This window comes from Perca flavescens, chromosome 8 (genome assembly GCF_004354835.1).
Source record: "Perca flavescens isolate YP-PL-M2 chromosome 8, PFLA_1.0, whole genome shotgun sequence".
Taxonomy (NCBI): domain Eukaryota; kingdom Metazoa; phylum Chordata; class Actinopteri; order Perciformes; family Percidae; genus Perca; species Perca flavescens.
In genome coordinates this window covers 27,001,118-27,029,069 of record NC_041338.1, presented here as the reverse complement: position 1 = coordinate 27,029,069, position 27,952 = coordinate 27,001,118, and the positions used below count along the sequence as shown (strand labels likewise).

The following is a 27,952-nucleotide window of genomic DNA, read 5'->3' as shown; positions in this document are numbered from 1 at the left end:
TAGTGACCAACCTCATACACATGGCAATATGAATCAGAAAATATTCTATTTATAATTAATCCATTGTTTAAAATAGAAGGCGATAACCCGTGGTTTTAAATACTATTCAAATTTATTTAATTTTGAATGGGCTAGTATAACAAATTAATACAAAGTACAACTTCATGGACATCATAGATTGTCAAAAAAAGTAAAGTACAAAACGCTTGAGGTAAAACATCGTTTGAAAAAGATTCTGTTAAAAAGCCCTTATTAAAATCTCAAGTCATTTAAAGGTAAAAGCTCACTTTACACTATCTAGCTGTCCTAAAAACCAACAATGCATTTTTATTTACAAGGTAGTGGTGGTGCAAAATACAGTGTGTGAGACGACATTCAGTCAAAATGTTCACGTCTTTATCAAATGTAAACAATAAACATTGTCATTCCTTAAAGTCTTGCTTTACAGAGCTAATACAGAAAAGCAAATGCTGTCACACTGATGTTTGCTCTAAGAAGTGAAGTTTGCATTAGAACTCTATAACCGCCGCTGACAATGAAAACAATTCAACAGTCCACATTTTCATAAGATGTCGTACAAAAGAGAGAGCAGAAGACCTCATTACTGTGTTACTGCCAAGAGGCAGACAACGAAGCGTAAACAGTTGCGAGATTAAAAATACACATATACAAAAAAATCCATGATAAATATGTTAGCTTTCTGTCACTTTTCCATGTAAATGGTGGCTTTAACAGCCATCTCCTCCAGTAGAGGTAAGAAACTAATGCCGTTTGAAAACCTCATAACTCTGATTTTAACCCCAGTGGAAAGATTACATGCTCCTTTATGGGTTAATATTAACTATAGTGTATATTTTTGATATTGTCAACATATCTTATGAAAAGACCAAAACCACCAATGTGTTAGTCCATCTCTCAATACTCTGACTTCCCCAGCATGTCTCAGCTCCAAACCCATTTGTTTATACTAAAGACATACATCTTTAAAAAAATTAGTCACAATAATATAGTTTAAAATTCTAGCTAAATAAGTCCCTTAAAGAGCTGAGCACTGTAGCCACAGCCACAGATTAATATACATTTGTTGATGTATTGAGTATTTACAGTACAAGCGATGTGTATGTGGGATTGAGTCAAAATAAACTACAGTGCCCATGTTCATCCAAAAGAAGAAACATGTCAGTGCAACTATGTGACTCATTCATTTTTTAATAGTTTTTAGTAGTTTTGGGACAAAATTGAGGTCTGTGGCAGTAGAATAAAATAAATCAGGCTTTGGCTACACAAGCAAACTGGGATCAATTTATCATTGATTTTGGTCTTTTCATGGAATTTGTTGTCTATAAGAAAAATATAGAATATCACCAGACTTATGTCTTAATCTGATTTATTTGGGTTTATGAAAATATTTAAAAGCTCAGGATAAAAAGCTTGGCTAAAGTCACAGCTACGGTGTCTTCAAATTAAAAACCTGGTAAAACATTTCAATAATAATTCCACTGGTATTTGCTTTGTAATTAGTTGGACAAAGATATTTTTCTTAGCTCTTAAAAACTGTTTAAGAGCTAAGAACTGTTAAACTGTTACTGTAAACTGTTAAAGTTGCGAGGTTTTCACTCACCAGTGAAAGCACTTGGAATTGACTCGTAACAAAGGAAGATGGTACCAACTTAATGAAATGTAGTTTTATCTTAAATCTGTCCCACAAATTATCAACGTACACACTGAAAAGGGGTGTGTGTGTGTGTGTTCCTAAAGGCAACCACAGCTACACAGTGCTCTGCCTGCTCTCGCGGCAGTACCCCATAGCCTCTGAGGAGTGAGGTGGGAAATCAATAAATATCCCATCTGAGTCTGAGTCTGCAGACTCTAGCACTTGTCCAATAATGGTTTCAGGGCTGGATGATTCACTGGGCGGCGTGGAGGAGGCACCCTTACTTAGATCAGTCATTGTTGTTGTGGCCTCAGTGCCATGCAGAGCTCCTGAGGAATGAAGTGGAAGGATACAGGGAGACGAAAGAGGCAAGTCCATGGCACTCGCTCCCACTTGTACAATACCTGTGAATGACAGGGTACTGGATTATTATGAATTATTACATTATGATTTTTTTTTTCTTTTAGACATCTTAATCTGTGACATACCATTGAACTGGGAGCCCACACACAGCCTGTTTGTGGAGGGGCCAGACAGTTCAGATGAGGCCAAGTCAGCGTAGGCCAGTCCTTGTTCCTCCAGGCATGTTATAATCTCACAGGCCGAGTGGCGGCGAATTCCTCCACTGCCAACAGAGCTGGCATCTGGGTCATATTCAGCCACCGGGGTCAGCAGCAGAGGGATATTGTAGCTTTTCGATCGTACCACAGGGTTTTTAGACAGTTGATCCGTAGACTTGGACCAGCCCCACGGTAAACGCTTCTCTAAAAGACAAGAAAAAAGTCGGGAGGGTGTTTAATTTATGTCACTCATCAGGCATGACGTGGCATTATTTCTCTGATTTTTTTTCGTGGGCATTTTTAGGCCTTTATTTGACAGGACAGCTGAAGACATGAAAGGGGAGAGAGAGGGGGGAACGACATGCAGCAAAGGGCCGCAGCTCAGAGTCGAACCTGGGCCTGCTGCGTTGAGGAGTAAACCTCTATATATGGCTGCCCCGCTTTACCAACTGAGCTATCTGGGCACCCATTACCCTACTTTTGAGTTCACTTTCTCACCCAGAACACAGCAATGGTCCTCAGCACCATCCCCAGAGTAAAGCCTGTGTGTGCCCAGGTAGGGCGAGACCACCTTCTGAATCAGGGACTCGAGCCTCAAGTAGTCCTCATTAACACCGCGTGACTCATGGACCCCCTAACAGACAGAGACAGGCATCAGAGTCACACCAATAGAAAAAAAAAGCTAAAGCTGTTCCTTGGTGCTTAAGCAATCAAGACCATGGGAAAAGTAATAAATGACAATTTTGATATTTAATTCACAGAATAAGCCGTTTATAAAATAAATAGCTTCTAACATGTAAGAATGTGGTGCATTTCTCTGACACATATCAGTGTAAATTGAATAACTTAGTTTTTTAATGTAACTCACACACTAAGAATAGTATCATACAATAAAGCAATAATAGCAATGGGAATAAACAATAATTAAATGTCACTGTTGGTTCTGAATCAGAAACCTGTGTACAAGGTTTTTGCGGGGATAATTTGTTTATTTTTGACGTTGTTGATTAAATGTTAATAATTATGTGAATAAAAAAAAACACCAGATCAATTGATAATGAAAACAGTCATTAGTTTATGCAATTCAGTCTGAAGTCTGTATATTTGTGTCTACACATTACATTGGAGCTCGACCGAAGATGCAAAACTGCAGGTGATTATCATCTGGGATAGTGGTTCACTCTTATGTGACTAGTGACCATGTGCAAAGCTAAAAAAAAACATAATTTTATGCTTTTTTGACTTGTTGGGTCAGAAAGAAAAAAACTAACTCAGTGAGGAAACAGGCCTTTAGGTTTGGCCTGCAGGCCTACCTGCAGAATAAGCAGCATCTGTGTAACAGAGGGGGGCACGCGGGCCCGAGGTCGAGACAGGGCGTCCTCTAACTTTACGCTCAGAACTATGGTGTTTCTGAAGTGAAGCAGAGCTAGCTGTCGCACAGAGGGTTCCTTACCCTGCACACAATAAGGACACAGAAAACAGAACAGAACTGAGCAACAATTATCACCATCCAGTAAAGGTTAATTAGTTAAGGTTGTTGATCCTTCGTGCAGCAAAGACAAAAACCAGATGACTCTTAAGACATTTGTGTACCTGAACCGGATGGAAGATGGCCTGCAGCATCGAGAGAACATCACAGAAGAAGAAGTCCCAGGTCTCTGCCAGAGAGTCGAGTAACTTCTGACCTGCATCAGTCACACGGGAAGTAGTTAAAAAGACAGTTGATTCAAGTTTATTTCACAAGCACAGACCACTACAAAATGTATTCAGACCATTTATCTAGTCAGCCATACCTTCGTAGAACCTTATTTTATCCCGAAGAATGACCATGCCTTTTGTAAGCAACTGGTTCTGTGAAATAAAGTGAAAAGATGCCATTACATATATACTGTATATATATATCTGAGACACCACTGCTTTTATTTATCTGAATGGTGTTTTGCAGCCATGTACTATTCCCAATCCTATTTCATTCAATATTAAAAGAGTATTACCTGAAGGTATTCTGTGAAGAAAAACCCCAGCTCAGTCTTTAACAGATGCCTGAGGAAACAAATGTGTGGCTATTGCTTCACTTTATGACTCAAACACAACACTCAATAATCACAGGATGGACAGTATTGCCAGTATTTATTTTATAATTTCTGTGTGAATAAGGAGTTTACAACCTGCAATTAATTACTTAACTACATTACATGTGATATGTGCCATTTCATGAAATAGAACCAAAAGATGTAAATCTACTAAGCACCCATTTTTTCCAGAGTTATAAGCAACAGTTTCTTGTCTAGTTGAAGAAATGTGTGTTAACTTCCTTGTGGTTTTTCTGTACATGGAAATATGTTTACTGGGCTGTAATGGAGGCTGATGTGATAGAAGTGATGGGTCTGGTTTGAAAAGATAATGAGATATCTGGCATGGCCACATGACTTCCTATGCCCACATACAGTACACAAACAAACCCATTCACAAGAAAATGTCCAGCCAGCAAACGTAGGACAGACAGTAATTATACTAATTATAGCACAAAATGACATCAACAGTCTAAAATAATGATGTTTTCTCTGTACTGTGTGAATGTGTGTGGCTGTTTCTGTTTCTGTCTAATCTTACCGGACACCTTCGTTGAGGACGTAGAGTTCGTTATCTGCCAAACCTTTCTTCTGGAAGACGGCGATGACAGCGTTGTGGATGCTGCAACACAGCAAACACACAAACTTGTCTCCATAATTGTTCAAAATGCATTTGAGTCACTACACTTTGCACCTTGATTGTATTTGGCATACCTGTTCCAGGTGGCGTTGGCTCCTGCCCTCTTCTGCTTCTCTCCTCTGTCCTCTGGTGAACTTTTCTCACTTTTCGCCAGCTCACTGAGGCTGGGGGAGCTCATCAACTTCAGCCGGTGCAGAGTCCTCATGAGGGACATATAGAGGAAGTGTAAAGAAACAAGAGTATGCACTAAGTAGTGGACAGGAGAGAAAGAAGGTCAGGCTATAAGCTGTCATACAGAGAAGAAACACAAGGAGATAGCTGGGACAGGGATAGAGTACGCAGAGAGGGAAAAAGCACAATGACAATAGAAAGAGCGGCCGGTGACAGAGGAGAAGAGAAGTAGGACAGAATGATGCATGGTGAGAGAGGGGCAGCACGTTAAGAGCAGCATGGGTGGAGCCAATCCGAGAGGTGGGCCACGGCTCTGCTCGAGGTCTCAGAAGAGGAGGAAACAATAGCACATGCACTGATGGGGGGCAGACTCGTCCTCCTTCTCTGCCTCTCTTTCAATACGATACAATCATTGATGCAAAGGAATATGTATGCAGAGCACAGATGCCAGAGGAACTGCAGTGTAAGCAGACTGAAACAGTTGGGACTTTGTTGTGCTTGTCACTGTACAGCGAGGAGGTGGAGGAGGAAGTCGCCCAGCTTATTACGGTAACAACAACAACAGAGATAGGAAGCAGTGACACAATGTGGGACAATAAAGAAGGTTTTCCTGCTCTTCCATTTTTATCACATGGTGCCGGACAACAAAAAAAGTAAAAAAGCAGTGCAATGTGTGAGACTAAAGCCCAACCAATACTGGATCTTTGAAGCTGATAATTATATAGATATTAAAGGGTTTAAACGTCCAGTGTCTCCTCTTTTATATCCTTTTAAATAGTTTAAAGGTTGGAAAAATAACATTTTTCTACACTGTCTGATAGGATCACATATATGTTGTGTATTAGCTTGTTTGAACTATGATGTTCACACTGAATGAAATATTCAAACCCAGGACCCATTAGACATATTCTGGATGTCTTGTGCATCTTTTTGGATACATTTCCCCAAATCCAACCTGACATGTTTGGTATCTAAATTTTGGGATCTCTAGTTAGGCTGGGCAATATAGAGGAAATCTAATTTACCAAATATCTCCATAGCAATATCATGATAATATTGTAGGATTGAATATTGGTGCTTTCACAAAATATTTACACAATGAGATTTTTAGTTCAGAAAATGACATCGCTTTACTGTAATGCAGCCAAGACAACATCTATGTCATATCTACAAACTAAGACGATATCTAGTCTCATAACACAATATCAATCACATCAAATCACATTGATATATTGCCCAGCCATAATCTCTAGTAGAATAATAATTAAAAAAATGTGTCTTTTACACTTTTAGTCTTGCATGGATTAAAAGAAAGTAGATATAATGTGTGCTGGAAAGCAGACTTTGCCACCTTTCAAAAGAGTCAGGCTAGCAGTTTCCATCTGTTTGCAGTCTTAATGCCAAGGTAAGATAATTGGCTGCGGCTGCAGCTTTATATTTACCATACAGACATGAGTGGTATCAATCTACTCACCAGTTTTAAAATCAGTTTTCATTTTGTTGAGTACTGAATGTACTGAGCGGGACATTTTGAAAAATAAACTTGTCAGGGCTCTCTGGTGGACAAACTATGTAATGAAAACTATCAAAACGTATCTTTGTTTATATGTACATACATTTCTCATTACTTATTGTCTGACATATACTGATATGATATATCTGCAATAAGCTAACATTGTTGACTGTCGCTCTACATGAGACAACCTCCCCGTTAAAAGAGGTGATTCTCTTAAAGGTCCCATGGCATGAAAAATTCACTTTATGAGGTTTATCAACGTTAAAATGTGTTCCCCTAGCCTGCCTATGGTCCCCCAGTGGCTAGAAATGGCGAAAGGTGTAAACCGAGCCCTGGGTATCCTGCTCTGCCTTTGAGAAAAGTTCAGATGGGCCGATCTGGAATCTCCTCCTTATGATGTCATAAGGAGCAAGGTTACCTCCCCTTTCTCTGCTTTGACGGGCAGAGAATTTGGCAGTTGGTCAAGGCCACACCCCCACCCTTCACCTCATCCCCCTCTCTCTTCCTCAATAGCATTTAAAGCTACAGACACAGAAATGGCACATCCTAAGGAAAGCTCATTGTGGGACTGGCTCTAGTGGCTGTAATTTTGCACCAAGGCTGAATTTCAGAAAGGAACATCCATCTTTAAAATCCTTTAAATCACCTTTAAATCATGACTCACTTTGGGATGTGACTGTAAATAAAATAAAGAAAACACTGTTTGCATATTTTCAGGAGGAACAGGTGAAAACTAGCACTTTGAAGCAGAAGAAGAAATGATGAGTTCAAACCCACGCAGTCCAGAAACTCTCTACTGACAGCATGGCAGTAAACAACAGACCCCCCCCCCCCACGCCCACGTTCACACAGACACAGAAAACATGGAAAGCAAGTGAACAAACTTAATATCATATCATCATATCATTAGGTCAAAGTGTTGCAAGCAAAGCTCAGCCGCTTAATGAATTTTTGTGAGAAGAGACAGTGGGATTTTTATAAATGCTAATTAATATTTCATGCATTTTACAGGATGCTGTGTGTTGTGAAATTTTAATCGCAGGAACTGAGCCTCACCTCCTGATTGGATGCTCAATGCTGCTTTCCATGTCTGGGCTCGGGGGAGGGGCAGAGAAGGTGCTGAAGTTGAGTGACAGGGGTCGTGAGGAGGGCCGGGAGGCGTGCCTCCGCCTGAGTCCATCAAGCATCTGAATATATAGAAGGGAGATGATGAAGAAATGGTTATTAAGCTGTGACTGAAGGTAAACGTAACATCAAAGGCACATAAAGCATACGGCAGTGATCACAAGTGGATCACGCAGCTGTCTGAGGCTCTCATGATACTCCTGTTACCACTTGCTTTAAGACAATGAATGAAACAAGGAACACTAACACTGAAGCACTAGAATACACAGACAAAACAAATGAAAGGAAAACTTACGGTCACAGGGGTACAGGAGAAACCCAAGCAACACATTTGCAGCCTCCTTAGGGGAGTTGTAATGTGAAATCAGCTTTCCTTTATTCTGTTATTTCAACACTATCTAAGTGTTTTGCAATCACATAGTTTAGCTCCACCCTAACGTATAATCACACACACACACACACACACACACACACACACACACACACACACACACACACAGACGTTGCATCCGAGAAAAAAGGGGAAATGCATGTGGGTGCATGTACAGTATGAGTGTGAATTATTCCTGTAAAGGCCACAGAGCCCGTATGACAGTACAGTATTATAGTCTATTTGGGTATCTACCTACCCAGAGAAACATGCTGGGCACAGTAAAGCACCATCCCCTGGTCAGAGGCGAGAACAACAGTCTAGGCTTTCACTCTACAGACAAAGACACAACACGAGACCTCCTTCACCACCCTGCATGCAAGTATAAAATGGGTGAATGGTGCGTTTTCAGGAGTAGGCCTATTTGGCTTGCAGTTGCATTACACTAAGATCACATCTCAGCCAGAGGCACAGGCACAGAGACAGACTACACACTGTCTACCCGACATACCATGCCACGCCAGTCTGGGCATTTCTGCTTTTGTTCACCCCTCCTCCTTTTAGGAGCGACTACAGTCAGATCGATAACACTTCCAATATCTATCTTAATTGGTTTTCTGGCCTATTGATATTCCACTGTACTGCCCCGTCATGTTTATTCGACATAAGATAGCCAATCAATCGTCCAGACACGCAATCAACAGTCCACGTTTATCCTACAGGGAGGAATGTACAGCCATTCGTGCGTACGTGGAGGGTTTTCTATTTTTCTCTACCTGCGTGGACGAAAGAATAAGGCAAAGTAGCACTGTAAACAACGTGACTGTCTTATGTGCACACACAGACGGGCACAGATGCGTCATAAAGTCCACCTATGGATAGAAACTGTATGATAATGGCCAAAAAGTTGTCATGTCATGCGTCTTTGCCCGCCCACTGTAGCCTGCACTCACCGTGCCTTTATCCTGTCGTGTTGTTCCTCACGGGATGAAACGGTCATGTAGCACTAACGCCAAGTGTTTACTGTCCGGGCTCAGCGGCTGGCTCCTCTACTGTTCCCCGCCGGTCTGCGCACCCACACGGGCATCAGGGTGCAGGCGGATGAAGGGTCCGACCTGCTGTGGTTTGGAGGGGGACTCATTCATGAGGCACGCGCCGCCACTCGCTCGCTCACTGGCTCGCCCCCGCTTTGTTTTGACGAGATGCAAAGCGAACCTGGGCTCGTGGACGCGCATTTGTGGTTATAACTGTATGCAAAACAGGGGAATCACTAGAATTCAAAAGGAAAACACAACATGAGTTATGTCATTCCCTGGACAAAATGTTTACTTAGGGTTATTATGCATCAAGTAGCCTTGATTAAAACGCAGACTGTAAGATAGCCTAAATATTATAACTGGCACACAGGATACCCTAACCCCAACACAAGATGAGATCTATTCGAATAGCACAAACATAGCTACAGGCAGGTGTGCAGACATTGGAGAAAGGGCTACATATGTGCCACGCTGCCTTGGACTCCTGCATATTGCTGTATGAAAACAATGGAAGCTAGTCGGCTACACGCAGCAGCACTGACCCCAATAGATGCCGTTTAACACAGTGGGTGTTTTGCCATCTGTCAAAGCAGGCGCGGGCATTTGGCAGATAATCCCCTATTTCCATGGGTCGTGATGTAAATAAATGGGTCTCGTGAGAAACGTTACTGGCATCATAAAAATCACTGAAATTAGGCGTACAGCACATTTTAGTTGCCCCATTATTACATGAGAATTACATCTTTGCATGGTAAAAAAGCTATGCAAAACAGCAAATAGCCATATGACATATGCATGTTATGGGATCTGTTCACGCAGTAAATCGCTTTTACTGTATCAAAGAGGGGCAGATTAACACACTGTACAATCCAAATAGACAATAGCCTATTCTTTAACCCAGATTCAGTTTTTTTCTGTACAGATTATTCATTCTACGATTTATTCTGAGTGAAAACATGCAACATTGGCCTAGTGTAATTTAAAAGTAAACCATCTTTCTAAAAGTATTACCCAACATTGAAGTAACATCACAATTAACAGGACAGTAGTATTGCTAATTTGTCACAATTCCACTGTCGGAATTCAACAGTGTGACACCCAGCGGAAGTATACAGGAGTGATGGTAGCTTTAACTGAATCCGAATGCACACACAGCTAGAAGACTGTGTTGTAGTCGTTGTAGTCCTACGTATTTCAGGTGGAGTTAGGTTATATATGGAATATATATATATATATATATATATATATATATATATATATATATATATATATATATATATAATGAGTTCCATTTTGTTTTGTTTTCGACGGTGAATGTGAACAGTACGATGCGTTGTTAAGTAAAATAAAAATAGATATTTATTTTATAAATATGTTTCATGCAAAAAAAGAAATGGCTGTTTACATGTGAAACATTTAAATTAGCCAAAAAAAAGAGAAAATAAACTCTTTACCAAGATAATCTGCATATGTCAGTTTTTTTATGTCAACAGCTAATTTTGGATACTGTTTTTGCTGTGTTTTTTATTAATTTATTTTGTTTGTGTTTTTTTTAAAACTTTTTTTCAGTTATGCAATGGGTGCATCTTTCTATATACATTACATTATGTTTGAACAGCATTTTTCGGAACAACCACAGTCTTTTATATCATGTGAGTCTTTGTTTAACAGTGAGTGCACCGTAGTGGCTGCAAAACTAATGGTGTGATGTGATGTGTGTATAAGAGCATTTTCCTGATGTCATTTGCAAAAGACCAGCATCCTGCGGTTTTTGTCTGTTATTTCTAGTGTGTAACAGGGGAACAAGCAGCTAGTCGCGTTGGACTTCAAAAGACTGACAGCTGGTCTAAATTTGTGTTTCAACCAGTATTTGTTATTTTTTAATGAAAAATTACTATTCTGTAATTACTGTAACCAAATTAATTTGTGGGATGAAGCGAGATTAGATAGACGATATCCTTACTAGTGACGTTAAAACAGACGTTTTAAATAAAATGCCATCAGTTATTGCGGAAAGAAAAGCTGCCGCACTTCCACTGTCGGAACTTAACACTGTGACACCCAGCGGAAGTAAACAACAAGGGCGCTAGTATTTCAGTTGAGCAACAGTGGCTGCAGTTTAGTGTTTGAGACAGTTTGTCAACGAGCGACTACTTGCTGCTGCTGAAGAAATATTCGGAGTTTTTGGAAAAAACTATTGTCTTTAGTTTATTAAATAGTACCAAATGTCCTTTGATTCCCACGGAATAAACCGAGATCGATGTCCATACTTTCTACTGGCGTTACAAGTTTTGAATCAAATGAATGCCATCAGTTCAAAGCGGAAAGAAAAGCTGCCGCACTTCCACTGTCGGAACGTAACATTGTAACACCTGTAGTGAAAAGTAAACAACAGAGGCGCTTGTCGCTTTAACTGCATGCACGCAAACGTGAAGCCGATACTGTGGTCGTAGTGCAGAACATTACTCCAGTTATATATAGAGAAACAATGTCTGCAGTTCAGTTTTTGAGACAGTTTGTCAACAAGCGACTAACTGCTGCTGCTGAAGAAATATTCGGAGTTTTTGAAAAAACTATCGTCGAGTACGAAGAAGAGATCGATCGTCAGCGCATACTGCTGGATGTCGTTTGGAAACCTGAAATCAAGTTACACAGGATAGGTGTGTAAAACCTCGATGATCTTTTTAAAAACGATCAGAGAAGTATGACTCATAGGATTCTATATGTCTATACGTGTTGTATTTAATTGCTCAATGTCCGTTCTTCTACCATCACAGTAATAATAATAATAATAATAATAATAATGTATTTTATTTATAAATAAAATACATTATTATTATTATTAATATGGCAGCAAAAACTGTCCTGGGAGTCACAGAACAGTGTACAGGACACTACTAACAGGACAGGACAGTTTGACTCAGGAACAGGAATTTGACTCATATAGGATCCTAATGGTTCAAAGACATAACGTTACATGTTGTTAAATATTTCTTCTACCATCACAGTAATTAGTATCCTATTACTTTTCATCTTTTTTGTCCTTCAGAGCTCCCACAGCAACATGTCTGTAAGGAGGAGGAGGTTCTCACTGACCAGCAGCAGCTCTGTATTCAGGAGAGGAACTCCAGTGTGGACCAAGAGGAGCCAGAGCCTCCACAGATTAAAGAGGAGGAACAGGAGGAACTCTGCACCAGTGAGGAGGGAGAGCAGCTTGTCCTGAAGCAGGAGACTGATGCCTTTGTGTTGACTCCTACTCATGGTGAAAGTGAAGACCAGACTCTGAACTTAAGTATCAGTGTGGTGGAGGAACAGCCTCTAAACTACATTTCAGTTAAAAGCTCTGTGATCCCGAAACATAACCGTGATCCCTGTCTGCTCCCTCACAACTCTCATGAAGCTGAGAGCCAAAATCAGAGTGGAGGCAAGCATGGAGACTCAAGATCAACTAGAAATGCAGAGCCAGAACCAAAGAAGAGACAACACAAAAGCAACAGTGACAGTAACAATGTGAACAACTCTAACTTGTCAGGGATTCAACGTAAAACTCAAACAGGTAAAAAGTCTTTAAAATGTCACATGTGTGAGAAAGATTTTAGGAATAATTCGGAATTGCAGAAACACCTAAAAGTCCACACAAATGAGAAGCCATATTCTTGCAAAACATGTGGGAAAGATTTCAGATCTACCAATAACTTAAAAGGCCACATGAGAATCCACACAGGTGAGAAGCCATATTCTTGCAAAACATGTGGGAAATATTTCCGATCTAGCAGTCACGTGATAGGCCACATGAGAATTCACACAGGTGAGAAGCCGTATATTTGCAAAAGATGTGGTAAAGCTTTCAGACTTGGTAATCACTTGATACGCCACATGAGAATCCACACAGGTGAGAAGCCGTACCTTTGCAAGACCTGCGGGAAAGGATTCTGTTCCATTTCAGGATTGAAAAGACACATGAGAATTCACACAGGTGAGAAGCCGATTACTTGTACAACATGTGGAAAAGATTTCAGATGTAGCAGTAACTTAAAAAGCCACATGAAATTCCACACAGGTGAGAAGCCAAACCTTTGCAAGACCTGCGGGAAAGGATTTTGTGCCAATTCAGGGTTGAAAAGACATATGAAAATCCACACAGGTGAGAAGTCTTATACTTGCAAGACATGTGGGAAAGCTTTCGGATGTATCACTAACTTAAAAGGTCACATGAAAACGCATGTGGGTGAAAATTTGGACAACTGCAGCACAGGGGTTCCAATTGTAGTCCCATCCATTCAGGTGAGAAGCTCTATGACTCAAATACATATGGAAAATATTTCAGAATGAATAGTGACTTGTTGGTTAACATGAGAAGAGCCAACACTGGTGAGAAACCATATTCTTGCATAACCTGTTGAAGTTCAATCAACCCAGGGTTTCCCAATCCAGTGACGCACGCGTTCACATAAAAGAGGCGCTATTTGCATAGCACAACCAATCACAAACATCTACCAGAGCTGCATGTTTTATATAAGAAGAGCAAACTATAATTCTACATAAATATAAAGGACACGGTTTTACAGGAAAAACTCAATACAGTCGCTGCTTCCTCAAACAGGAAGGAAAGCTGGTCAAAAAATAGCCGACGCTGTAAATTTGTAAATCACAACACTTATCAATATCACTTCCCCATCAGTACGGCACAAGATCTGACCATAATTACACTTGTGCTTTCCATAAACTGTCGTTGCTTTAGCCTATTATTTCAGTTGCAACCCTGGCAGTGGTATTAGATCCTGAGAGCAAATAAAATATATAAAAACATAATTCACCGATGTGCGCATTGGCAACACACAGCTCAACAAGCCGACAAATACCCTATACGTAATTCCCTCCGCTGAAAATCTATATGATTCTGATTCTGATTCTGTATGTCCTCAGGAACACACCGTGCTTAGACAAGGACAAGCAATGGCTCCCATGTTATCTTGTTTAGAGTATTCAGTAAAATATTATTCTATGCAAACAGTTTAATAATAAGAGGGAAAGTATGTATCATAATTCCCTAACAGGAATGATACGTATTCTCTTTTGTATGCAGACAACATAGTTTTACTGTCACCTTCCAAAGACAAAATGCAGCAGATGCTCTCCTACTCTGAGTGGTGTAATAAATGGAGATTGTTTATTAAACAGAAAATCCCTTTAGAAAACCCTCATCTACCTGCAGTACCTAGTGTAAAGATTGATAACATAAGAATTTCATAAAAGGTGTTAAGTTTTTTTTAATGAAATGTTTTATGTGCTCAATTGAGATCTGATATCTTACCTTGACTGTTGAAAGTGGACGGTATGTTGTCTAGTTGTCTGTTCTAGAAGAAGAAAAGTGAATGTGTCTGTGTTGTCAGACCGATATAGAAAATTATTTCCTTTTGACTGTCCTTTTTAAATGTGAACAGTGCGATGCATTGTTTAGGAAAATAAAAATTAATATTAATTTTGTAAATATGTTTCATGCTGAAAGACTGAAATGGCTGTTTACATGTGAAACATATACATTAGCCAGTAATGTAGAGAAAGCTTGGGAGAAGAGAGAAAAAAAACTCTACCAAGATAATCTATAGATATTTAATAGTTTTTGTGTTTTTGTGAACAGCTCATTTGGGATACTGTTTTTGTTCTGTTTTTTGTTTCTGCTCTTGTTCTTTTTCCTTTTACACATGCTTGTGAAATGGTGATGTCTTGTAATCCCTTGTGGCATGACACAGAAACAAAAATAAATCTATATTTAATTAGTCAGATAGTTATAGTGTAATTCCCTGTTGCAGAGACACCTGAGAATCCACACAGATGGGTAGACGTATACTTGCAAAACTTGGTGGTCATATTAATATATTTTTTCAATGTATCATATAATGGGCAACCAAATACAGCTATCATTATGAGCCAGTTCAACTTTTAGTTAGCCTTTGCCATTTGTCGATACTTTACATAGTTTTTGTATGTGTTAAAAAGGCAAGCAAGCATATCACAGCACAAATTGATTTCTTTTCTCCAAAGATGGTTTTACTAGAGATCACAAACCCTGCTGCACTCTAAACCTGCACATTTTACACTGTTTTTGAGATGCCCTTTTGAAGTTCTGTAAAAAGAGACATTTTCTAAGAAAGGTCTTTCCGTGCCCATGAACTGTCATTGACATGTGAGACCTACAGTAAGCACAGGGTAGAGAAATTCCGACTTTCATTATGGTACAACTTTTGTTTTCATTCTTTCCTCACCAAAGAACCAAGAAAGTATTTCACCCAAACTCAACAGCCGCAACAGCCATATACTGTTATATATTATATCTACATGACTGCTTAGCTGCGACCAAGGACTGGATGTCCCTCAATTTCCTCTACCTATACCCGGACAAAACAAATTATTTTATTGGACCTGAAAACGTCACTGCTGTTGCTCAATTTATCACCCTGTTTCAACCATGTATCAAATCCACCACTAAGAATCTTGGTATCATCTTTGATCAGTATGTGTCTTTTGACCATCATGTCACTATGCTTATTCAGTCCAGTTTTCTTTAGTTACAAAACATTGCAAACATCCATGTTGTCTTCTTCAGATGTGGAACTATTAATTCACACATTCTCATTCTCTTGTATTGATTATTATAATTCCCTCTACTCATGCCTCTGTCAAGCTGCTGTAAGTCATAGACAACTTGTACAAAAGGCAGCTGCCAGACTACTAACCAGAAGAAGTTGTCGGTCTCATATTACACCAATCCTTGCATCTCTCCATTGGTTTCTAGTGAAATTCAGAATACAGTACAATATCCTGTTGATTACCTACAAAGCATTACATGACATGTTTTTTAGGCCAAGGACCCCTTAACTGAAACAGAGACTGAGGGACCCCTTACTTTATATTGTATAAGATTTTGTGTATGTGGGCCCACAATAACGTGTAGGGCGACCTAACGCCTTTTTACATAACTTTTTAGTGCATAAGCTATTAAAATAATAATTGTCATGATTTTATAAAGCATTTTTTTAATGTAAAACATACGTGTCACAGTCAAGGGCGTAACTTATGGTCACAGTGAATCCTCATTACCTGTATGTGTGGATGTCTACCTACAGGCCAGTATCAATAATGTTTTTTTTTTACCTTTAAAAAATTAACAATCGTTTTGCAGCCCCCCTGCAGTAACTCTGAGGACCCCCTGTTGAAGATCTCTGCCTTATGTTGAAAGTGGACGGTATATTAATCTAGAAAAAGAAAAGCGGATCTTTCCGATGTGTTGTCTAAACAATATAGAAAATTATTTCCATTTTGTTTTCTAGCTCAATGCTTTGTTTTGTAAGATAAAACTGGATATTGAGTTTGTAAATATGGATCAGCCGAGAAAAAAAGTTCCCGCACTTCCGTAGTCGGAACTTAGTGTGACACCCAGCGGAAGTAAACAACAGTCGCGCCTCTTTGGTAGCGCTTATAGCTAGTTGAATGCCCAAATAGCTGGGCGACTAGCTATATCAAAGTCATAGTGTAAGTGCAGATAATTATTTCACTTGTAGCCTAAATGAGCAAAAATGTCTGCAGTTCAGTATATGAGACAGTTTGTCAACGAGCGACTAACTGCTGCTGCTGAAGAAATATTCGGAGTTTTTGAAAAAACTATCATCGAGTACGAAGAAGAGATCGATCGTCAGCGCATACTGCTGGATGTCGTTTGGAAACCTGAAATCAAGTTACACAGGATAGGTGTGTAAAACCTCGATGATCTTTTTAAAAACGATCAGAGAAGTATGACTCATAGGATTCTATATGTCTATACGTGTTGTATTTAATTGCTCAATGTCCGTTCTTCTACCATCACAGTAATAATAATAATAATAATGTATTTTATTTATAAATAAAATACATTATTATTATTATTAATATGGCAGCAAAAACTGTCCTGGGAGTCACAGAACAGTGTACAGGACACTACTAACAGGACAGGACAGTTTTTGCTGCCACTGCTGCTGTTATGATGAGAGTGTCTCTGTATTGCTGGAGGTAGTCTGTGTAGGCTTGGAGATGAACTAAACCAGTTTTTTTGGTAAGTCTTTCAAGCTGGCCCTTACAAGATTTTATATGGTGGAGTTCAGGAGTATACCAGGGAGCAGAGTGTGTGAACGTGACTGTTTTGGTTTTGATGGGAGCCAGCTGATCAAGACAGGAGGAGAGTGTGTCATTATAATAATTGACCAGATTTGAGAGATTATCAATCAGTGGTGGAGGGCAGGCAGACATTTTACTGGTTAGGGAGGCTGAGAGGGCCGAGGGGGGGAGAGCGATTTGAGATTCTTCAAGGATATTTGGCATTTATCTTTTTTTTTAAATCCTATTACTTTTAATCTTTTTTCCACTCCAGAGCTCCCACAGCAATATGTCTGTAAGGAGGAGGAGGTTCTCACTGACCAGCAGCAGCTCTGTATTCAGGAGAGGAACTCCAGTGTGGACCAAGAGGAGCCAGAGCCTCCACAGATTAAAGAGGAGGAACAGGAGGAACTATGCACCAGTGAGGAGGGAGAGCAGCTTGTACTGAAGCAGGAGACTGATGCCTTTATGTTGACTCCTACTTACGAGAAAAGTGAAGATCAGACTCTGACTTTGTGTAAAAGATTCACTGATACATTGAACGGTCATAAAAGAACCCACACAGGTGAGAAGCTGTATTCTTGCGAAACATGTGGGAAAAGATTCAATTACCTATCATCTTTGAACTATCATATAAGAACCCATACAGGTGTGAAGCTGTTTTCTTGTGAAATATGTGGGAGATGCTTAAGTTCGATATCATCATTGAAGATTCCTATGAGAACCCATACGGGTGAGAATCCATATCCTTGCAAAACATGTGGGAAAAGATTTCCTCAGGTGTCATCATTAAACTATCACATGAAAACCCATACAGGTGAGAAACCATATTCTTGCCAAACATGTGGGAAATGTTTCCGAGCTAGCAGTCACTTAATAGGTCACATGAGAATGCACACAGGTGAGAGGCCAAACCTTTGCAAGATCTGCGGCAAAGGATTTTGTGCCATTTCAGGTTTGAAAAGACATATGAGAATCCACACAGGTGAGAAGTCTTATACTTGCAAAACATGTGGGAAAGCTTTCAGATGTAGCAGTAACTTAAGAAGCCATATGAGAATCCACACCGGTGAGAAGTCTTACACTTGCGAACCATGTGGGAGATCTTTCAGATGTATCGGGCACTTAAGAGGCCACGTGAGATCGCACACGGTTGAGAGGTTGAACAACTGCAGCACAGAGGTCCCAGTTGTTGCACCCATTCAGGTCAGAAGCTCTATAATTCAAAAACATGTGGAAGATATTTCAGAAAACTAGTTTTTTTATGTATGGTGGCAGTAAGAACTTCCATCCATCCATCCATCCATCTTCGTCCGCTTATCCGGTGTCGGGTCGCGGGGGGAGCAGCTCCAGCAGGGGACCCCAAACTTCCCTTTCCCGAGCAACATTAACCAGCTCCGACTGGGGGATCCCGAGGCGTTCCCAGGCCAGGTTGGAGATATAATCCCTCCACCTAGTCCTGGGTCTTCCCCGAGGCCTCCTCCCAGCTGGACGTGCCTGGAACACCTCCCTAGGGAGGTGCCCAGGGGGCATCCTTACCAGATGCCCGAACCACCTCAACTGGCTCCTTTCGACGCAAAGGAGCAGCGGCTCTACTCCGAGCTCCTCACGGATGACTGAGCTTCTCACCCTATCTCTAAGGGAGACGCCAGCCACCCTCCTGAGGAAACCCATTTCGCCGCTTGTACCCTGGATCTCGTTCTTTCGGTCATGACCCAGCCTTCATGACCATAGGTGAGGGTAGGGCGAAAACTGACCCGGTAGATCGAGAGCTTTGCCTTCTGGCTCAGCTCTTTTCGTCCTGGCGGTGCGATAGATTGAATGCAATACCGCACCCGCTGCGCCCGATTCTCCGACCAATCTCCCGCTCCATTGTCCCCTCACTCGCGAACAAAACCCCAAGGTACTTGAACTCCTTCACTTGGGGTAAGGACTCATTCCCTACCTGGAGAAGGCATTCCATCGGTTTCCTGCTGAGAACCATGGCCTCCGATTTAGAGGTGCTGATCCTCATCCCAACCGCTTCACACTCGGTTGCGAACCGATCCAGTGAGTGCTGAAGGTCGCAGGCCGATGATGCCATCAGGACCACATCATCTGCAAAGAGCAGCGATGAGATCCCCAGCCCACCAAACTGCAACCCCTCCCCACCCCGACTACGCCTCGATATCCTGTCCATAAATATTACAAACAGGATTGGTGACAAAGCGCAGCCCTGGCGGAGGCCAACCCTCACCTGAAACGAGTCCGACTTACTACCGAGAACCCGGACACAGCTCTCACTTTGGTCATACAGAGATTGGATGGCCCTGAGTAGAGACCCCCTCACCCCATACTCCCGCAGCACCTCCCACAGTATCTCCCGGGGGACCCGGTCATACGCCTTCTCCAAATCCACAAAACACATGTAGACCGGTTGGGCATACTCCCAGGCTCCCTCCAGGATCCTTGCGAGAGTGAAGAGCTGGTCCGTTGTTCCACGACCAGGACGGAATCCGCATTGTTCCTCCTCAACCCGAGGTTCGACTATCGGCCGAACCCTCCTTTCCAGCACCTTGGAGTAGACTTTACCAGGGAGGCTGAGAAGTGTGATACCCCTATAATTGGCACACACCCTCTGGTCCCCTTTTTAAAAAGGGGGACCACCACCCCAGTCTGCCACTCCTTTGGCACCGTCCCAGACTTCCACGCAATGTTGAAGAGGCGTGTCAACCAGGACAGCCCCTCCACACCCAGAGCCTTGGCATTTCTGGACGGATCTCATCAATCCCGGGGCTTTGCCACTGTGTAGTTGTTTGACTACATCAGTGACTTCCGCCTGGGAAATCGGCGACAATCCCCGTTATCCTCCAGCTCTGCCTCTAACATAGAGGGCGTATTAGTCTGATTCAGGAGTTCCTCAAAGTGCTCCCTCCACCGCCCTATTACCTCCTCAGTGGAGGTCAACAGTGTCCCATCCTTACTGTACACAGCTTGGATGGTTCCCCTTCCCCCCTGAGGTGGCGAACAGTTTTCCAGAAACACTTTGGTGCCGACCGAAAGTCCTTCTCCATGTCTTCTCCAAACTTCTCCCACACCCGCTGCTTTGCCTCTTTCACGGCAGAGGCTGCAGCCCTTCGGGCCCCCGGTACCCTGCAACTGCCTCCGGAGTCCTCCGAGATAACATATCCCGGAAGGACTCCTTCTTCAATCGGACGGCTTCCCTGACCACTGGTGTCCACCACGGTGTTCGTGGGTTACCGCCCCTTGAGGCACCTAAGATCCTAAGACCACAGCTCCTCGCCGCAGCTTCAGCAATGGAAACTTTGAACATTGTCCACTCGGGTTCAATGCCCCCAGCCTCCACAGGGATGCACGAAAAAGCTCCGCCCGGAGGTGTGAGTTGAAAGTCTGTCGGACAGGGGCCTCCTCCAGACGTTCCCAATTTACCCGCACTACACGTTTGGGCTTACCAGGTCTGTCCAGAGTCTTCCCCCACCCCTGACCCAACTCACCACCAGATGGTGATCGGTTGACAGCTCTGCCCCTCTCTTCACCCAGTGTCCAAAACATACGGCCTCAGATCAGATGAAACGATTATGAAATCGATCATTGACCTTGGCCTAGGGTGCTCTGGTACCAGGTACACTTATGAGCATCCCTATGTTCGAACATGGTGTTCGTTATAGACAATCCATGACTAGCACAGAAGTCCAACAACAAACAACCACTCTGGTTTAGATCAGGGAGGCCGTTCCTCCCAATCACGCCTCTCCAGGTGTCTCCATCATTGCCCACGTGTGCGTTGAAGTCCCCCAGCAGAACAATGGAGTCCCCCACTGGAGCCCCATGCAGGACTCCAGTCAAGGTCTCAAGAAGGCCGAATACTCCGAACTCCTGTTTGGTGCATATGCACAAACAACAGTCAGAGTTTTCCCCCACAACCCGCAGGCGTAGGGAGGCGACCCTCTCGTCCACCGGGGTAAACTCCAACACAGCGGCGCTCAGCCGGGGGCTTGTGAGTATCCCCACACCCGCCCGGCGCCTCACACCCTGGGCAACTCCGGAGAAGAAAAGAGTCCAACCCCTATCCAGGAGTATGGTTCCAGAACCGAGACTGTGCGTAGAGGTAAGCCCCACCAGATCTAACCGGTAGCGCTCCACCTCCCGCACCAGTTCCGGCTCCTTCCCCCACAGAGAGGTGGCGTTCCACGTCCCCAGAGCCAGCGTCTGCCGCCCGGGTCTGGTCCGTCGAGGCCCCTGACCTTCACTGCCACCCATGTGGCATCGCACCCGACCCCAACGGTTCCTCCCACAGGTGGTGGGCCCATGGGCTGGAGAGATGGGAGCCACGTCGCTTGTTCGGGCTGTGCCCGGCTGGGCTCCGTGGCAAACCTGGCCACCAGGCGCTCGCCGACGAGCCCGCCGTCTGGGCCTGGCTCCAGACGGGGGCCCCGGGCTTCCTCCGGGCAGGGTCACTCCATCTCTACCTTGCTTCTTCATTGGGGTTTTTGAACCATTCTTTGTCTGGCCCCTCACCTGAGACCACTTTGCCTTGGGAGACCCTACCAGGAGCACAAAGCTCCAGACAACACAGCCCTCAGGTTCACAGAGACACACAAACCTCTCCACCACGATAAGGTGATGGTTCACGGAGAAGTGAGAACTTCTCCTGTATATATGCCCTTCAAGTTGAGACAGGAGAAATGCCACTGGGTTTATGCAGGAAACAGCTTTGGTCAATTATTGGATACATTTAGTGGTCATGGAGACATACACCCAACCAGGCCTGCTATAGGCCAGCTGGGAGAGGGAGAGGACATCAAAATCAAGTTTTTTGCTGGACAGGAGATGCAGCAGCAAGAGATTTGGGAGTATTTGGAAAGGTTTATTTTCCAGAAACACTGTTGGTAGAGAGATGGGAGGTACACTTTTTGGTTTTAGTTTTGGAATGGTTTACTAAGGGATCGGGGGCGAAGAAAGAAAGAAAGAAAAAGGGCTAAATCTGTGATGTGTAATGTTGTTAATCTTGTGCCTTTCTCAATAAAAAATGTATGGACTAAAATTGCATATTTTTATGATGATGAAAATTAATATGGTACGGAGAATTATGTTTATAATTTGTCTAAAAAGCAAAGATCTGTATGTGCTCAGTTGAGATCTGGTATCTTACCTTAGACTGTTAAAAATAGACGGTATGTTAATTAGAAGAAGAAAAGATGAGCTGTCCAATGTGTTGTCTGAACAATATAGAAAATTAGTTCCATTTGTTTTCTACTGTCCCTTTTATCGGGAACAGCGCAATGCTTTGTTTAGTAAGATATAATGAGATAATGATTTTATAAATATGGATCATGCACAAAGATTGAGGTGGCTGTTTACATGTGAAACATAAATTAGCCAGTAATGTGGAGAAAGCCTGGGAGAAGAAAAAAAGCTCTTTTTTGCATGACCAAAGATGTAGGGCTGTCCTCTACTAAAGAAATTCTTAGTCGACTAACACTTATACGATTTTGTCGACTAATCGATTAGTTGATTTAATTGACAGAGCTGTGCACTTTGAGAGGTGGTTAAGACTAGAAAAGCACAATATAAATGTAGTTAATTAACCATCTGTAAAACTGAGTTTCTCCACAATTAATCCTGCAAAAGCACCACTTTAAATCTTGTGTTTACCATAAATGTGCTCAGAAGTTTCTTGGAAATAAGTAATTAAGCATGAATAAGCATAAAAAATGACTAATCGACTAAAGAAATCTTAGTCATCAACTAAGAGGTGGCAGCCCTACAAAGATGTATGTAAACTAGTGATGTAATCCCATGTGGTATGGGCCAAATGTTTGGCAGAACACCGAAACAATAAGAAATGAACGAGTGAGTCCAGTATGAACAGTATTAAAGTATTAACAGTGGTATGCATATACTATGTACAGTAGAAGTAAGCAGGGCAGTAAGTATAAACAAATGTGCAGAAAGTGTAAGTACAGGTTGTGCTAAAAGTAAACATTGGTAGTACAGTGGTATGAATATGAAACCCGAAGGAAGGTGATCAGACTCTGAACTTATGTATGAATGAAACTCAAATTGTGCAGGAGGAAAAAACTCTAAACCATATTTGTGTTAAAAGGTCTGCACTGCCGAAACATAACAGTGACCCCCTTTTGCTCTTTCACAACTCTCATTAAGCTGAGAGACAAAATCAGAGTGGAAGACTCAGCATGGAGACTCAGGATCAACCATAACCAAAGAAGAGACATCACAAAGTCACAGTAACAATGTAAACAATTCTAACTTGTCAGGGATTTGCCTCAGTACCCACAAAGGTAAAGAGTAGTTCAAATGTGGCACGTGTGGCAAATATTTTAAGTCCAATTCACTATTGAAGTGACACCAGAAAGATGTCCACACTGATAAGAAGCCCTATTCTTGCAAAACGTGGCAGACGTAGCAGTAACTTTACAGTCTACATGAGAATTTTTATAATTGAATTTATACTCTTTATTGATTCCCCAATGGGAAATTACAGTTTACCCTCTGTTGTTATTACACACAGGCCTGAAACACACACACGTGCTCAGGTCCTTTACATGCACTAATTCAGAGATGTAAGAGTGAGTGTGCTGCGACTGCTGAACAGGCGCCCTGAGCGGTGAACTCCAGGTCCGTACGGGGACTTGAACCAGCGACCCTCCAACTCCCTATGGACTGAGCTACTGCCACCCCTACAAGACCTCTAGAATCCACACAGGTGCAAGACCTGTGGGAAAAGTTTCAGTGATACATCGGTATTGAATCGTCCTATAAGAACCCACACAGGTGAGATGCCAAATTCATGCAAAACGTGGGAAAGGTTTCATAAGTAGTGGTGACTTGACAGTCCACACAAGAATCCACACGGGTAAGAAGTCGTAAAACGTGGGAGAGCTTTCAGGCGTATAATTATTTGAAGGTCTACATGAGAAGAGTCCACACTGGTGAAAAGCCGCCCCTTTCTAAAGGCATATACAGACAAGTAGTTTTCTATTTAAACTCACAAGTCAGGAGCCACATTAATTGCAGCACAAATCACGTACTTGAAAAAAAACACTTGAGGATCAATAAGAAACCATCAAGCTGAAACTCCTGTGGAGATGTGTTCACCAACTAAACGACACTTTTGCAGTAACTCTATGTAACTGAATATTTCCCCACAACGATGTCAATCTGTTCGTGTAAAGTTTCTCTTCATGTTCTTGTATGTCTGTTAAATGATAGATCAATTATCAAATTAGTTTCCGTTAATGCCAATTCATTTTGGAGGATGGAAAAACAATTCTAAGTTGAACACAGCTCCACCTCATTTCCATTTTCAGAACTTGGCATTTTGAGAGCCAGTGGATTTAGCAAATTTAAATTAACTAATACGACTATAGTGACACATTGTAAAAAAAAAAAAAAAAGCTCTATTTTGAAATTAACATTACATGGTCAAATACCACGTATACTCGTATTTGAGTACCGCTAATATAGCTCTTTATATTAAATGCTAACATCAGGGCCGTACTGGGACTGAAATTCAGCCCGGGACTTTAAGATGGAGAGGCCTTTTACGCGAGTGCCCTTGGTGCATGAGCAGAAGGATTTTTTGCAGTTATTTTAATTCTAATAGTGTTTTTATGGTATAAAGAGAATCAGATTACGCTGAAGACCTTCAAGAAACTTTAGGATGACACCTGCCTCCTTAGGTTGTATAAGCAAGTCACCACTGCACTGAACACAACCAGGTCAGCAAAACCTAATCTCCAACACATATATCACAGTATACTGCTAACTACCAGCATGGCATGTGCACAGTCTGTTGGATTGATCAAATAGTTACAAATACTCACACTCATATACTCAAAAACTACAATGCAGTCCCATAAAATAGAGATTTGTGTGTGTGTGTGTGTGTTTGTCCTTACTTTCTCTCCCTGGCTCAGCTTGCCCTGTGATGGACCTTGCCTCTGCTTACTGATTGTGCAGCTACATATGCATGAGAAGAACATCAGTTATAAATATGACTAAGAATAAAACATTTTCTAATTCAATATGTGCTTCAGTTAAGTTATTATCTAGTATGTGGAACTATTGGCATTTTATCCTATATGTGAATATCTGATTGATTGATATGCCTAATATGATTGCCTACCCAGCCCTGCACACTGCCCCTCTACCTGTCTGTTTCCTGCTCTTCCTCTCTCCTCCTCCTCCTTTCTCCTCCTGCTCCTCCTCCTCCTCTCTCCTGCTACCTACCTCACATCACCAAATCCAAACCTGACTGAAAGTGAACTCTTTTTTCGGCGCCTTAAGTTTGAGCCAATGTCAGGAAAAACGAGGATCAGTCCAAGTTAGGAGGGGCCGCTCGTATCCCCCTCAAGACTGAAAGTATTGGTTTGGCCCGGGCAGAAACACACACACACACACAGACACAGCGCTCCGCCGCAGCTGAACGGCCGGCCAGGCCGGTCGCGTAAAAAAAAAAAAAAAAAAAGTATTGACCACCGGCCGGTTTGGCCTGAAATGGACCGGCCGTTCGGGATTGTTCCCGGTATTCCCGATGGCCAATCCGCCCATGGCTAAGATTGTTATTATACATCCATGTCAAATGGATCATGGTCCGGAGTGCAAATTTATGAATCCTACACGCCAAGACCCGCCCTACGAAGCAGCTCGATTGGTTGGGTGAATTTGCGTTGCGTAAACCTAACCAATCTAACCAACGAAGGCATCGATTACTAGCCAATTAGAGGCAGAGTAGGGCGGGTCATGTCTTTGCCCGTCTCTGCGGATCATCCATTTCATTCTAGCGTTAGCCTTGTCCGAGCGGGAAGTTCAGATGTTCGTCTTGTTTAGCTAAAATGTAGCAAATATTACGGGGGTCCGGTTAGCTCGTTCAACACAAAAATCACTTTTGAGGAATTTTAACCGGTGAGTTTGTGTTTATATGAACGGGATAGCTAACTTACAATGGCATTCGGTCATGACTAATGAAGCCAGCATTAAACTAACATTAGCTAACGTCCATGGCCGTAGCCAGCTATGAGGTCACTGAGTTTCGGACCTCAGGAATTATTTTCTAAAAACATACATACACAGAATATGAAACTTAACGTTAGCTTCACTTTTCAGTCACTTCTAGGTAAATTTGAGCTTTTAATAAAGAAGTTATCCTGGATGTTGGAGGAGCTGACAGCAGTTGTGATTTAGCTACACTATAACTATTGCCTGTTAACATGTCCGCTTTCTTTTAGTGACTATATGAGAGCTCTGCAGTCATGTCCAGTAATACTGAGGAAAGGGGCAACTCTGCACCCAGGTGCTTCGGACAGGTAAGTTAGGTAGTTGTATTAACTAACAGGAGCGCAGAGAAACATACTAACTACTACTACTAACACGCCAACTCCTGATAGTGGGAACATTGGGCGAGGGTCGTACTCAATAAGACGGTTGACCGAAAAACTAGCCACCCTTTTTATTATGTTGTGGTCTAAGGTCTATGCGTGTGCGGACTTTGTTTTTGCTTTCCTGACTGGAGCGTGTTGTCAGTGTACCTACACAGCTGAGGAACACCAGGCGGTGCACAAAGCTCTGCGACAGAAGCTGGGGCCAGAGTACATCAGTACCAGAGTTGCTGGAGGAGGACAGAAGGCAAGTCTTTGTTTAGCTCTTTGCTTTGGTTTCCTGAACAGCCATGAAGCCAGTTTTAAGTGAACTGTAGAAAAGTTGTGAACGCGTGTCTGTCAGATGGGTTATTGTCACACAATTATTGCACAAATGCATTTCCATTACTTATTTCTTTGTTTTCTTAACAAGGTTATATTTCTGCAAGTGGAAACAATAATATTTAAAGATTAAACCTATTTTCCCGGTTTCGCAAATCAGTTTATCATAAGACCACTTAGATATATAACCCTGCTTCCACCTCTCTCTCTCTCTCTCTCTCTCTTTTTCTCTCTCTCTCTCTCTCTCTCTCCCCCCTCATATCAACTGGACTTTTCTAGGTTTGCTATATTGAAGGGCATCGTGTAATCGGCCTGGCCAATGAGATGTTTGGGTACAATGGATGGTCTCACTCAATCTCTCAACAGAATGTCGGTACGACTCACAGAGCTTCAAAGGACGCTGTTAAAGTAAAGCCATTTCCACACAGTCGGACTAACAAAACACTTCTTTTTTACAGACTTCATAGACATAATAAACGGCAAGTTTTACGTCGGAGTCAGTGCGTTTGTCAAAGTGCAGCTGAAGGTTAGATGAAGAACCATACTTACTGTATAGATTTTATATTTTTGCAATCTTTTCCAATGATGGACCATCTGACCAAGAAAATTAGGTTTGAATTTCACAGTGTGTGTGTGTGTGTGTGTGTGTGTGTGTGTGTGTGTGTGTGTGTGTGTGTGTGTGTGTGTGTGTGTGTGTGTGTGTGTGTGTGTGTGTGTGTGTGTGTGTGTGTGTGTGTGTGTGTGTGTGACATATTTTTCCTGCAGGATGGCGCATTTCATGAGGATGTAGGCTATGGAGTCAGTGAAGGACTGAAGTCTAAAGCTCTGTCGCTGGAAAAGGCGAGAAAGGAAGCTGTCACGGATGGCATGAAGAGAGCACTCAAGTACTGGAATTTGCATTTTTATGTCTTCTCAGTCTGAAACATGAAGAAAAATCTGTAAGAACATACAATCT

At 42.2% G+C, this 27,952-nt stretch overlaps 4 protein-coding genes across 14 annotated transcripts in view; 3 read left to right on the top strand and 1 right to left on the bottom strand.

Annotated features, from left to right (window-relative positions):
- Window positions 1–137: 137 nt before the first annotated feature.
- On the bottom strand, window positions 138–25,628 carry prr5a (proline rich 5a (renal)). Of its 7 annotated transcripts, none has more exons than XM_028584966.1 (13): window positions 25,450–25,628; window positions 25,198–25,258; window positions 9,062–9,378; window positions 7,670–7,800; window positions 5,001–5,126; window positions 4,828–4,908; window positions 4,209–4,257; window positions 4,008–4,065; window positions 3,808–3,899; window positions 3,528–3,668; window positions 2,713–2,848; window positions 2,143–2,418; window positions 138–2,058 (listed from the first exon to the last, which is right to left on the bottom strand). In XM_028584966.1, the coding sequence occupies exons 4-13, from the start codon at window positions 7,798–7,800 to the stop codon at window positions 1,769–1,771; spliced, it is 1,380 nt and encodes a 459-aa protein (XP_028440767.1). In that variant the 5' UTR covers window positions 9,062–9,378; window positions 25,198–25,258; window positions 25,450–25,628; the 3' UTR covers window positions 138–1,768. The 7 variants fall into 7 exon arrangements, with proteins under 7 accessions (XP_028440767.1, XP_028440768.1, XP_028440766.1 ...); XM_028584967.1 differs by having other exon boundaries at window positions 9,062–9,355; XM_028584965.1 differs by having other exon boundaries at window positions 25,425–25,470.
- Window positions 11,165–14,925, top strand: LOC114559923 (zinc finger protein 121-like). Of its 3 annotated transcripts, none has more exons than XM_028584963.1 (3): window positions 11,165–11,805; window positions 12,195–13,289; window positions 14,072–14,925. In XM_028584963.1, the coding sequence occupies exons 1-3, from the start codon at window positions 11,634–11,636 to the stop codon at window positions 14,086–14,088; spliced, it is 1,284 nt and encodes a 427-aa protein (XP_028440764.1). In that variant the 5' UTR covers window positions 11,165–11,633; the 3' UTR covers window positions 14,089–14,925. The 3 variants fall into 3 exon arrangements, with proteins under 3 accessions (XP_028440764.1, XP_028440763.1, XP_028440762.1); XM_028584962.1 differs by lacking the exon at window positions 14,072–14,925 and having other exon boundaries at window positions 12,195–13,121; window positions 13,206–13,620; XM_028584961.1 differs by lacking the exon at window positions 14,072–14,925 and having other exon boundaries at window positions 12,195–13,620.
- On the top strand, window positions 16,569–22,319 carry LOC114559926 (zinc finger protein 771-like). The gene is made up of 3 exons (XM_028584972.1): window positions 16,569–16,894; window positions 17,550–18,555; window positions 21,917–22,319. Exons 1-2 carry the CDS (start codon window positions 16,723–16,725, stop codon window positions 18,530–18,532), a joined length of 1,155 nt encoding a protein of 384 aa, XP_028440773.1. The 5' UTR covers window positions 16,569–16,722; the 3' UTR covers window positions 18,533–18,555; window positions 21,917–22,319.
- A 166-nt stretch (window positions 25,629–25,794) lies between the features above and the next one.
- The window catches only part of rad52 (RAD52 homolog, DNA repair protein), a 4,401-nt gene continuing 2,243 nt past the window's right edge, over window positions 25,795–27,952 (top strand). Inside the window, exons 1-6 of one of the 3 annotated variants that reach the window (XM_028585552.1) lie at window positions 25,795–26,203; window positions 26,527–26,604; window positions 26,768–26,923; window positions 27,277–27,370; window positions 27,456–27,523; window positions 27,763–27,881. In XM_028585552.1, coding sequence (XP_028441353.1) covers window positions 26,551–26,604; window positions 26,768–26,923; window positions 27,277–27,370; window positions 27,456–27,523; window positions 27,763–27,881 — 491 coding nt within the window. In that variant the 5' untranslated portion in view covers window positions 25,795–26,203; window positions 26,527–26,550. The other 2 variants (XM_028585554.1, XM_028585553.1) reach the window with 2 other exon arrangements.

What these genes read in the sequence shown, in the direction of transcription:
- prr5a (XM_028584964.1), bottom strand. Translation starts at nt 8,069, where the DNA reads ATGTGTTGCTTGGGTTTCTCCTGTACCCCTGTGACC. An exon ending in ATTGAGCATCCAATCAGGAG is followed by an intron (nt 5,127 to 7,669) that starts GTGAGGCTCAGT and finishes GTCCCTCATGAG; the next exon opens with GACTCTGCACCGGCTGAAGT. An exon ending in TGTGGGCTCCCAGTTCAATG is followed by an intron (nt 2,059 to 2,142) that starts GTATGTCACAGA and finishes TGTCATTCACAG; the next exon opens with GTATTGTACAAGTGGGAGCG.
- LOC114559923 (XM_028584961.1), top strand. Translation starts at nt 11,634, where the DNA reads ATGTCTGCAGTTCAGTTTTTGAGACAGTTTGTCAACAAGCGACTAACT. An exon ending in AATCAAGTTACACAGGATAG is followed by an intron (nt 11,806 to 12,194) that starts GTGTGTAAAACC and finishes TTTGTCCTTCAG; the next exon opens with AGCTCCCACAGCAACATGTC.
- LOC114559926 (XM_028584972.1), top strand. Translation starts at nt 16,723, where the DNA reads ATGTCTGCAGTTCAGTATATGAGACAGTTTGTCAACGAGCGACTAACT. An exon ending in AATCAAGTTACACAGGATAG is followed by an intron (nt 16,895 to 17,549) that starts GTGTGTAAAACC and finishes TTTCCACTCCAG; the next exon opens with AGCTCCCACAGCAATATGTC.